This window comes from Anas acuta, chromosome 5 (assembly GCF_963932015.1).
Source record: "Anas acuta chromosome 5, bAnaAcu1.1, whole genome shotgun sequence".
NCBI lineage: Eukaryota > Metazoa > Chordata > Aves > Anseriformes > Anatidae > Anas > Anas acuta.
This window is the reverse complement of record NC_088983.1, coordinates 29397756-29409985: the sequence shown is the minus strand read 5'-3', so window position 1 is coordinate 29409985 and position 12230 is coordinate 29397756. Positions and strand designations below refer to the sequence as shown.

The 12230-nt window shown below is 45.9% G+C and overlaps 1 protein-coding gene across 1 annotated transcript in view; it reads left to right on the top strand.

Moving 5' to 3' along the window:
• The first annotated feature begins 564 nt into the window (after positions 1 to 564).
• PTPRJ (protein tyrosine phosphatase receptor type J) overlaps positions 565 to 12230 on the top strand; it is a 74398-nt gene continuing 62732 nt past the window's right edge. The window contains exon 1 of the mRNA XM_068683496.1: positions 565 to 780. Coding sequence (XP_068539597.1) covers positions 706 to 780 — 75 coding nt within the window. The 5' untranslated portion in view covers positions 565 to 705. The remainder of the gene's footprint in view (positions 781 to 12230) is intronic.

Here is a 12230-nt window from a genome sequence, read left to right as displayed (position 1 = left end):
TTTTGTACAGTGCTTATTTTCTTACTTGAATGTGCCCTAATGATTAAGTAGTTTCATGAAGTAATTATCTATTTCCTCCAAGCCTTACTGATAGGAAGGGATGAGCAGCCTCGTTATCTAGCTCTGATTCTCAGCCCCTTACACACATGCCCTTATTCTCGGGAGTCTCCCCATGAGCTCCCGGGCAACAGCCGCTTCCCTAACGCTGAGCGTGTGTTTTGAGGGGCAGACGAGCCAATTGCGAACATGTGAGCTCCCAGCCTTTGAGAAAACCAAGGTAGCCCGTGCTCCCGTAATTAAAGACTCGGTGTGTAAGCTCACCTCGCTCGGCCCTTTCCCTTCTCCCGGCCGAGGGGACGCCTTGAGGGGCAGCAGGGGATGTTATAGGGCCAGGACGTCCAGCGGAGGAGACGAAGAGAGGGACGGGGCCACCGGGGGGGGGACGACGAGGGGTGACAGGGAGGCGGGGAAGCGCCAGCCGCAGCCTCCCCGCTCCGCAGCACGGCCATGTAAGGGGCGGGGGGAGCCGTGCCGTGCCGTGCCGAGCCCCGCTCAGGGCTCCCCTCGGGCTCCTCCCGTGCGCAGCGCTAGGGGGAGCGGCGGCCGGGAGGGCGGCGCCGGGGCGGGCGGTGCGGGGCCATGGCTCCGGGGGAGGCGGCGTCGGGTTGAGCGGCCGGCAGCGCGCCGGGAGCGCTCTCCGCCACCATGAGGCGGCTGCCGCGGCTCCTGCCTTGCCTCCTCCTCCTCCTGCTGCTGCTGCTGCTCCTGCTGCCTGCCGAGGTGAGACGAGACGAGACGCGGGGCGGGGGTCGCCCGCCCGCCCGGGGCGCAGCCCGCCCGCCGCACCTGCCCCGCGGGGAGGCCCAGGGCAGGTGTGCGGCTGGGGCCTCCCGGCCGGCCTTTGTCCCCAACCGGGGCTCGGTCCCCTGCCGGGGTCCTGGGGGCTGCCCCCTTCTGGGGAGGTCAGCTCGGGGAGGGGGTGGCTGCCGGCTGACACTGGAGGCAGGAGCCCGCGGGACGGCCGGGCGTGAGGGTGCCCCCGGGTGCTTGCCTCGTTGAAAGCTACCTGGGGGATGGTTCCAGTCCCCCCTGCTGTGTAGGGTAGCCTGCCCTCGTTGTGTCACTGCTGGTTAATTAGTAATGCGTTATTTGCACTTCTCCCACGCCAGCGATGCGCGTCGCCCGCTGGGTCCCAGGCTTCAGGAGCGGTGTGGGTACTGGGCAGTAAAACCCTGCTGTGGTGTGGACAGAGCGGACCTGGTGGTGTACGGCCATGGGTCAACTGGAGGCCTCTATTGGCATGGTTGTGTTTCAAGCTTACTTCTCTCTACACCTGAGCATGATGCAGGATGTTCTTCCAAGAACACCTTTGGGTGATGTAAATTGTAATCCCTTGCCAGGTGATCCACCCATCGCTGGCTGGCATAGACTTTCACCCCATGCTTGTCTTGGCTGATGATTCTCTGACATTTCCATAGGTATGCTACATGACTGCTGCGAGCTGTCATGTCTGGGGGCTTGCTGAACTTTTGCTTCCAGAAATACTTGCTTGGCTGCTCTGCTTTGACCGTTTCTCCTACAGAAGCATGAGCACGTGTTGGTATGGACTAAGGTGTTCAGTAACCTGTGCTGACAGTTCCCCTGGCTTGTGTTTCAGGCCCACCCTGAGTGTCACAGAGCAGAATTACACCACCTATTGTTTAATTGTTTTTTCCTTATCTTACCTCGGTACCAGTTTGTGATTACAGCCAACAGTTATTGTAAATCTTTGCTTCATCCTCTTTGTATGTTTTACGGATTCAGTTTTGGGTACCTGTGTTTCTGTAGTTCCATCTCCTTTTGCTGTTGTACGAAGGTTGGGAGTCATGGTCTGACAATGCTATAGACTGCGATTTTTGACAGTCTCGGTTGTGACATGACCCTTACCAGTGAGCCAGGACTCTGGGTTCACCAGCATTCTTGACTGGTGCTGTTCAGTACCTTGTGGGGTTTTGAATATTGGGAGCGCCTGCTTGATCTCTTGCGAGAGGTGGGGGAATGGGAACCGAGTCCCTGTGAAAATCATTCACTTGTTTGAAATACCAAAGTTTCAGTATGGCTGCTTGTGGTGGTAAGGGGGGTAACGTGTGAAAAGTGTGTGTTGGATTTGTGTAATTCGTTAATGCCAATAATAAAGATGTGAAATAAAGCCTTACTTGGAGGGAATGATTGCTCTGTGCATAATTAGTCTTGCTGCCTGTTCCAAGTACCATTGATGTGGTTTTGTTCTCTAAAAATAAGGATGGCATCTAGTAGGGAACAGTTTGGCTCTGTGTGGTGAATTCTTGGCACAGGTTAAGGCAGATGTCAGTGCTGGCCACTGTTGTTCGTGGTGTGGCATGTGTGTGGGTACAGGGACGTGGCCTGGGGCTGCCTGGTGAGTTATCCTGAAGGATAAAGGAGGCAGCAGCTGGTGGGACCATCAGGCATGTGCCATGAGCTGGCTTCGTGTAGTGCTGGTAAGAAACTATGGCCCCTTGTCTGCAGTCTCCCTGCTAGCCTGCAAGAGGGAGGACAACGAGTTGGATGGAAGCAGCTTGGCAGGATCCGGCCTCCACGTTGCCTCTGAGACGACGGCTGTGGGGTCGGTGAGGGCACAGAGCTCCTAACACAGGCAGCATTGTCGGCCCCAACACACGCGAGGGCCGGAAAGCGTCCCGAGCTGTGGAACGGCTGTGTCACGGCAGCTCCTCGGTGGTGTGACAGGCATATGATCTTTCTATGGTGTCTTTTACTCAAGGATAAGCATCTTCCCTATTTTTTTTTTTTCCTTAACGAATTACAAAATAGTGGGCAAGGTTGGCTTTCTTTTGTTTTAAAAACAAGACAAAGGAACCTTGTTTTGTGTTTTTATGGGAGCTGGTGGTTTGAGAATGATCCTGGTTGTGATACAACAGCATAACATCCACTACTCAAAAATAATAGACTTCTAAGCTCCTGTGTTTGTGTGGTTGTTTTGGTGCTTAGAATTACAAATGCCTTTTATGTGGACCTAACAGCCTGTTCTTACAGCTTATTCCCTGCACAGAACTCCTACTGATGCTGCGTGAGTCGATTACATAGGATTATGACTTAATTGCTGATGTGAATTTTGAACTGAGGAGTTTAAATGAAGCACCATCATATTGAAAATGTGGGCTTGCCATGTGTGTATGTTGCATGTCGGTTAATTTCTGCTACATACTGGTCATTGCTAATCATTCTTGTTGATTCTTGTGTGGTACTCTGAATTTTAGTTCATAAAATTATTCTACTCATCACGTGAAAGAAAAAGATGTTCAAAGTAACTACCATTTACAAAAAGATTTAGTAAATATTTTGGTGTAAATCTATGCATGGCTCCTTTAGAGCTTTAAAATATAATAAAGCTTGAGAAATGTGAGGCTACCTAGCTGCTACTGTAAAGCCACCCCTGGGTGAAGCCTTCAGCAACCACCATTAGGTAGATACCCTGGTTTGGCCTCACTGGTCTAGAGACCTGGGCATGCCTGAAGTTACGCCGCGGAGAGCCAGAAGGGAAGCTGTGGCTGTGGACTGTTTCCTTGTGTCAGAGGAGCTTGGAGATACACTTCTCATCTGCCAGGACGCATTATTTTCTGTGGTGACTGATGGTTGATGCTTTAACGCAAATGCTTTCATTCTTTTACTAAACCACAATTTAGGCTTATTTCAAGAGCTTCTGTATGCTCAAAACGAGAACAGATGCTGCGAACACCTTCCGCAATGCTTGATAAATGCTTTGTTTTCAGCGTGGCACAGATGTGCACAGCGACTGTGTATTGCAGCACACTCAGTTGGTTTCCAGTACTTGGATTTTAGTCCACAGCCAGCAATACACAACCAAATATCTTCTTCTGCGTGTTTGAGATGAGAATTCAGGCCTACAGTGGAAATGTTGTCTGTGCAAACAGCCACGCTATTATTAGTACTTCCTCAATTATGTGAGCTACATGCAAGTCTTTGTTGAGGATTTTCATGGCATGTCATTTTTTTGGATTGGAGTTGCAAAGTATGAGAGAGAGAAATTGTTTCTGTTTTAAAATTTTGGGTTGTTTATTATGTGGGCTTGATTTTTACTAATCCATACAATTTTAATTTGTGCACTTCCGTCTTCCTACTACAATTACAGGAGATCATGGAGTGAGCATTTCAGCAATGTCAGAGGGTGGTTGGGACCTGGAAATTTGATGTTCGTAGGTATGAAACCATCTCAAGTCATCTGTTTGCTTGGGTTTTTTTTCTTGCTTAAAAGAAGATTTCTGATATGAGCAAAGCTATTGAACCAGTCAGTCTCTGCACAGCTGGGTGCTAACCTGATGTGACTGCTTTTTGTTAGACTTCAAAATTTGAATGTAGATAATACCTTGAGCATCATCAAAGGTCAGTGGGAGCGTAGGAGGAGCTAGTTGAATTTTCTTTAGCAGAGAGGGTCTACTGCTATGTAGGAAGGGGAGAGTGACAGAGAACCTGCCTTAAATGGAGCCATCAGTAGGACATCAGCTTTCAGCAGGAGATGACTGTGTGGAGGAGGACATTAATTGTGGGGGGAGGTTGACAACTAAGTGTAGGTGAGCATGTGCTAGAGTGTGAGACGTTAGAAAGCAACTGCTGGGGGGAAAGAGTGATCAGGCATGTGCAGGAAGAGAAGAACAAAACAGATGCAGTGCTCTGGAAAGCAGCACCAAGGCTTTTCTCTAAGCGCTTTCCAGCTGTTCCCAAATGTATCTGCACATAAACAGGCCCCCTGGGGGGCTATTAATCCAAAATTCCAGGAAAAAATCCAAGATTAAGTGGGAAAGGTATTTCTGTAATTCAGCAAGGAATGGACACATACATGTGGTCCAACCAGAGCTGGATTGATGAACTTGTGGCTTTCAGTTACCTTCTGAGCCGTTGATGGGCATTTGGTGGAAAGGGCAGGGCAAGACAAGAGAACAGTCATATCTTGCCGTAGAGTCTGCCTGATGGTGGTGGTGTTTGGAACCTCACTGAATGTGTGTAGGGTTGTTTTCCCATCGCCACCAGGACATTTGAAGAACCCCTTGTTCCCTTCTAATGAAACCCGTAGTGTGACTGGCACTCTTTTCCCACTCCAGTTGATCAGAGACAGCCTGGGCCACGTAAGAAAGCCTGTGTCTCCACCTGTAGAAATGCAATGGTAGAAAATGAAACTGTGCTTTCACCAGCATCTCAGAATAGAGGAAATTGTGTCTACGGCTACAGCCAGAAAAAAAAAAAATGGAAGTAGAATTGGAATCTGCTGGGGTACCAGACCTGTGGGGCTGTAATGGATCTCAGACTTGCGTCCTGCAGGTATTTGCAGGGAAGAGGGCTGAGGCTCATGTCTGAAAGAGCCCTGCTGTGGGGAGGAGAAGGGCTGTTGGAAGGATGACCTCTAATCTCCTGGTCATTGTCAAGAAGCCTCCTTCTGCCCAGTACTACGCACTCCTCTTGTCTTCCCTTTTGTATTCTTCCACCTCCTACTTGATTGGTGCACTTTTGACTTCTTTAATTGTGTCGTACAGTTTTAGCCAGACTAAATGAGTAAAAAAAATATCTACTGTGTCATTGGTGAATTCGTAATGCGTGCGTCTTTGTTGTCTCTTTTAAAATGTTGGGGCTTTTTGTTTTCTTTATTGGAGAGACTTCATGGTTTTTTGGTTGATTGGTTTGGTTTTGTGGTGTGCAGGAGAATGCCGTAGTACATACCGTAGTACTGTTTTCTGTTTACTGTGCACCATATGGGCCAGGGCTGGAATATAAGGAGCAATTTGTGTGAGCTCCCCCCACCCCTACTGAAGGTAAGAGACTTCTGCTTCTGAGCCCATAAAATCGTCAAGGCAAGGCTTGAGCACTGGGTCTGGAGCTTTGCTGTAAATTACAGCCTGCCTACTGTAGCCTGGTGAGCAGATGCAGTCCTGTAGTGTTTCTTGTTGGAGGCTGTTGTGCTTTCAAATCGGGTTTTCTACCAACTCTGTACCAGGAAATAAGGAGGGAGCCAAGCACGGGTGCCCAGGATTAGGTTGGTTGTGCTCTGCTCGGCTTGTGAGTCAGGGGCATGCTGCGAAGGCGATGGGGCAGCGGGCAGTGGCCAGAGGAGGATGCAGCTTGGGTTTGGGGCAGACCAGCCTATGTACACAGCGAGGTATGGGACTGTCTGCGGTGTTACAGACTGCATGCTTCCTGCTGCCTCCCTCTGACGCTCATTTTGCCTGCTGCGTCAATTGCCTGATCCCTGCAGATAAGTGGAGGTTGCTTTTTTCCTTTTCCTTATGATCCCAGGGCATTCACTTGAAATTTTGAACTTGCCCAAGATACTGTGCTCCAGAGGAACAAAGGGGAATACCATGGGAGCTCGTTCACTTAGCATCACCTGACCCATGACTAACGGCAATCGATAGCAGCTCAAGGACAGATGATTTGGTGCTTACTGTCTGATTGGTACGCGGAGGGATCACATCCTTGGCTTTCTCTAAACTTGCTCTGCTGCCTGTCTGCGTGCGAGGTGGCCTGTGCGTTTTAAAGTGGAAATGGCAGGGAAGATGCCGGTAGTCTCCAGCACCAACAGAAGTCAAAATGCGAAGAGGAGCCCTGCCTGGCAAGGGCAGCGCTCCTGTGTGCTGGCCCCACTCTCGGAGACCAAGAGGGAGGTTTGGCTGAGAAAGAAAGGGGCTCCCACCCTGAGCCTCGGGGTGCAGGTGGAAGGAACGCACGTTGGTTTCACCATAGCAGAAAGTAGCTGTGTGGAACTGTCAAGAGAGGTTGACTCAGCCTTACCAGCGGTTTTGTCACAGAATTAGGTGTGCCACAGTCTCGCTGTACTTTTTAACATTAAAACATGATGTTGTTATGAAAACCAGGCTGAAGGGGAAAAACGGTGCTTGTGGAAGCCATCAAATTTACAGATGCAAAGTTGTGTTGGTAAGGAAGTTTAGCAACAACCTGGGTTTTCCTTCTTTCATGGTTACGCTCGGTTGTTTTCTCTCATGCTGCAGGAGCTTTATGTACTTATAAATTCCTCAAAATGAGGGGGAAATAGAATGAACAGTGTTAAATTGCCAGGATCCTTTTATGACATTAAAATTTGTTTTCTTTTATTACTTTTCTCCAGTGAAAGCAAACATGGGAGATGTAATTTTTCTTGGTGCTGCGCATATGATCTCTCATTCACAACCTAATTTGAATTTGGGGAATTATTGACAGGGCATGGTTCTTCTGCTATGTGAACGACATTTTTAAAGTCCTAGCGTTCTTTCAGTCTACTCGCAGGATCAGCCACTTCTGATAGTAGACTTGGAGCTCAATATCAATAAGAAAAATAAGTATTTTTTTTTGGCTGTGGTCATGATTCCAGTGCCTTTTTTTGTGTGTGTGTGTGTAAAGTAGGCTGTGCATTATTAACTGATGTCTTTGATGGCTTCACCTTGTATAGATTAACATTTCTTTTTCTTGTAAAGGAGAAATACAAGTGTAGGCATAGTTTCCTTCTCACGGTTTTTGTAAAAGTGTGTCTTCAACAAAACCAAGGGAAAAAAAAAAAAAACAACAAAGAAAATGAAAAGAAATAGCTCTTTCTGTGGGGAAGTTCAATGTCTTTGGTTCAGTTTGCATAATTCTTTGTGAGGGGAATTCACCTCTATGGTATAGTTCCACGCAGCTGGGCACTGGGGGAAATAACCAGCCCGTCGTTGAGGTCAGGATCTGGCCTTTTTAGCTGGTGTACTGCGGGCACCACAGATGCAGGCCTGGTGTTTAAGCACAATTTCCAATAGATGTATCTGACAGCTGGAGAAAGGAGACCAAGATACTCTCACATGAGGTAGATAACATTAGCATCTGCAGAATGAAAATACTTTTCTTTTCTTTTTTCAGTATCTCTGCAGTGTGAACTTCTATTTCTGGAAGTTTTTCTGAGATAGAAGGAGAAGATTTTTATGTGAGTTTGTTTTGCAGTTTTTCTGATGTGGCTAACAGACAAGCTAGTTATTTTTCTAAAGAACCTTGTACTAGTTTTGAAACTACTCTTACAACCAACTGAAAAAGCATACTTTAGTTTTACTTGAATGATCAATCATAATAGATATAAATTAAATATATTGTCACATCCCCATTAAAATAAATATTTTTGAGTGCGTGCAAAACATTTGTAGATACTGGTATTATGAATGTGTTAACTCAAGTTCAATTTTAAATCATAATTACGGAGAAGGACAAGGCTGTACAATCTGGAATTAGATCTGTTGGCCCTTTGTCCTTTAATCTCTGTAACAATGCAGGTAATTGTATGTATTTAATAAATCTCAACAATACTCTCCTTTGTGTCTTTTAAATAAAAAAAAAAAAAAACAACTTTCCTTTGTCTATAACTTTTATCAAGGACTTGCATTTGGTGATGTTAACATTTTTAGGAGATGCTTAGAACTAGAGAAGGTAGGCAGCTAACAGCATATAAAAAAATTTATGCCTTGAATCCATTTGGGAAAAAGGCTGCTTTTCCAGCTTAACAATTACAGATGAGATATTATAAAGTGTTTAGCTATTTCTTGTGAGATAAGATTTTAATGGCCAATGTCCTCCAGCACCATGTCAGAGCATTTTTATCTTGTTTCTTTCTCCAGCTGGAATGGTTTTTCGTTATTGCTGGAAGGTAGTCGATCTAAAATACAAATGCCTTAACAGAGGGTATTTATATGTGGATTTGAGACTATGTAATGAAAGTGTAATTGCTCCTGTGCTTTTATTGTGGGCATGTGCCCGATTCCTTTGTGACACCGTAATTTCTGATTTCTGCTATGCGCTTAGAGAAAAAGATACACATTAAAGAAGCTAATAATTAGACTCTATATTCATGAAACTGAAAGCCTAAAATACTTGAAAAAAGCAGTTATCCTTAGCTAACTTCGTAATCACATAACCTGCTTAAAAAAATCTGTTCAACCAGGCTATATATGCTTTTGATGATTAAAGTATATAATGAGTTTATTGTACTCTATGTTAAGCAAACTTTCTTTTTCTTTCTTGCCTGCAATATTTTGCAAAGTACTGGCACTGCTAGTGAGAGTATGTGTTGAGCTGTAGCCAGCAGCAAATATTTGCAGGTGGATGCAATATCTGGAACCGCCTTGAGTAGTACTCATTTCCCAGTACTACAAGACAGACCTATGGTATGTGGTTTAACTGGTATTTAACTATTGTCTTCTGACTCAGTCTTCATACTTTTAAATGCATCTGTTGATTTCCTGGTTCAGTTGGGGAAGCGTATGCTGCAGAAGTGAACAGAAGGCCAGAGCTGGTAATTATTGACTACGGAGTATGATTTCCTCTTCTTCACCTCTTGGTAATGACTCCTAGGCCTCTATGGTTAGGATTTCATCACAGAGCTGCAAATAAATTAGTTCTCTTTTAAAGTTCTAAAAGTTTAAGCAGCCAAAAAAAAAAAAGACATCTTTTGTTTCACTTGCCCTGTTTTTGACTTGCAGGAAGGTACTGCTGTTCGGAGGTGGCAATTCTTTGTGATTCACAAAGCAGCCCCTGCTCCATCCTGGCAAAGCTGTTGCCCGCTGGCTGTGCTGTTAGGCAGGAGTTCATTCCCAATGTCCTTCACTGTGCCCTATAGGTTATGCTTACACACACATTCTGTGCAGTGCCTTTCTGCTTTGGCCTGTGAGCAGTGTGCACTGCGCCTGTTCCAGTGCCTACCTTTAAGGCTCTTTACGTCACCTGACACAGTTGCTACTATTTATTTATTTTCCAGCTCCTCTTAAAGATAATAAGAGTAGTCAGTTGCAATGTCCAGCTCTTCCGGAGACCAGTTGCTGCAGATGATGAGGTGACGCCCTGTACTCCTGTGTGTGCAAAGGTGGCTGCAGGGAAGAAATCTGAGGTTGTCCTGAAAAAAAAAAAGATGTCAAAAAGAAACGAGGTACCTCATGTGCTGAGGTTTATTTCGAGTTCTGTTGTATGCAGTATTTGTCACTGCTGTCTTCAGATGGTTGAAATGAACTTTGAAGCAATGGAACCTAAGATTTGCAGTACTAACCTGGTTAGCTGAACGTTTTGTCTCCTGCAGAGGAATTTGGAAAAGATAAGAGATAATCAAACTTCACTTTCCGTGTTGAGCAATGGTCTCTTAATATTTGCTCTACCAAAGTAAGGGATTTGCTGCTCTGTCATCCAGGGATGCTGTAGGACTTCTGAACTCCTACTGGAGGTTTGAGGATTAAGTTAATGACTGAGATCTTTTAAGGACTTTGTGCTGTCAAGGTTTGTGTGAGGGCAGAGGAACTGCTCACCTGAGCTGGAGGGTGGACAGGATGTTTCCAGAACTATGTAAATCCATTTCATGCTTGTCTTTGCAGGCTGCAAGGAAGCAAGACATGATGTGATGTCTTTCCTTCTGTCAGCTGAACAAACTGTCAGCATCTGAAAAGGTTCTGATTTCCAGCTGTGCTCTGGCAGCTTACTTGATTGAGTTTCACAAACTCCCATGTACATGGGTAAAGCTATCCAAGCTCCTGGGGCAGGTCTCTGAGCCATAGCTTCTGAAACCAAGCCATGGTTTCACGTGACCACTGGTCAAAATAATCTTCTCCTCCAGTTGCTTCCCCTCACATCTTCTCTCCATGTTCCTCCTCTGTCTTGCACTGGTTATGTTTTGTGATCTGCAGGTTGTAAATACTGTTGGACATTGTGCATTTGTACAAAGATAATATTAAAGGATCTTGATGGGGTTAGGACTTCTGGCAATGATTTCTTAAAAAAAAAAAAAATAAGAAAATCTTTCTCAGTTGCCAGGTGCATGTAGGAACTGAACATAGTGCCCCACCGCATCTGTCTCTACCAGGATTCACTTCTGCCCATGAGCGGTCAAAAATGAGAGCTGGAGGAAAAAAGCTTCCCTTCCACAACTTCCTGTGTTTTATGAATACAGTATTCCCTTTTGGTCATGAATGGGTTATAAATTGGACAAAAGCTGGGTTGTGGGGTCTCGTCCCTTTCTTCTCTGAGTGAATTGGTTAATTCTTGTGGGTTTGTAGATAGGAGAGGCATTCCTTACATCGGGCACAGATGGGGAAGGGTTTCTTGTGCTGTGAGATAGACATTCACCCCTAGACAGAGGGCAGCCTGTGGTAAACCACTTGTGTGGTGTGACTGAGGCAGCACAAAACCTTGGCAGGCAATTAGTGGGGCAGCAGATTTCATCTGGGATGCTTAGCATGTTGTGGAGCAAATCCGAGCTGTGAAACAGCTCCTTGGAGTGAGTAGGGATAGCGAGGGGGGATCGGGGTGCTAGGGAGCAAACTGTACCTCTGAACGTGTTGAGAAATCAGGGGCCAAGATAATACCCGTTGTATTGAAATGGTGGCAAAACCAATATGCTAGTAAGATGTCTTTGAAATGGCTACCAGCAGGCTGCTCAAACTCCAAATTGTGTTTGTTGTACCTAACAAATGACCTGGTTGTTGCTTTTGGTTACACAGCAAATCCTTCTTTTTGCCAGGGAAGAAATCCTACAGTTTGTTTCTGGATGTCCTTAGCACAGTAACAGGTCTTCTGGGCGATCTGTGGTCTGTAGACATTGGGTGGTGGTTGGAGGACTCTAATTTGAGATGTTTCTACCCCAAGTTTAACACATCAAAGGGAGCAAAACGAGAACCATGCGTGGGCACAGTTGGGGAGGACACAGAAAAGAAAGCATGCGAGAGGGTATAAGCATGACTTCGGGGTATAAGCACTCTTTCATCATGTCCATCTCTAAGAAACCAAAAGCAGGAACAGAAGTTTCTAAAGAGAAGGAAGTAGGTTATTGGGGGAGGATGATGAGTAAACACAGCATACAGGAGGAGCAAGACTTCAGCAGCCTACGTAAGTTAACAGTGTGTATCAACTGTTGAAGCAGTGCCCAAGTATGTGCTGTTTCATTACAGAGAGCTGAACCGTATTCATCTCGGAAATAAAACTGGTCAGCCCCCCCTTCTTTTTAATTAGATCCTGTTGGGATGAGACATCCCTTCCTGAAATGAGAGAGGTAGAAATCAACCCCCTCATTCCCAGTCCTTTGCGCCGTTGACAGCTGTGATAATATGACACTATCGCTTGTAATTTGGATACTGCTTAAACTGGTAGAAGGCATTTCTAGGCAGCTAGTATTGAACTTGTAACCTCACGTAGCAGGAGCCTACAAGTTGGAT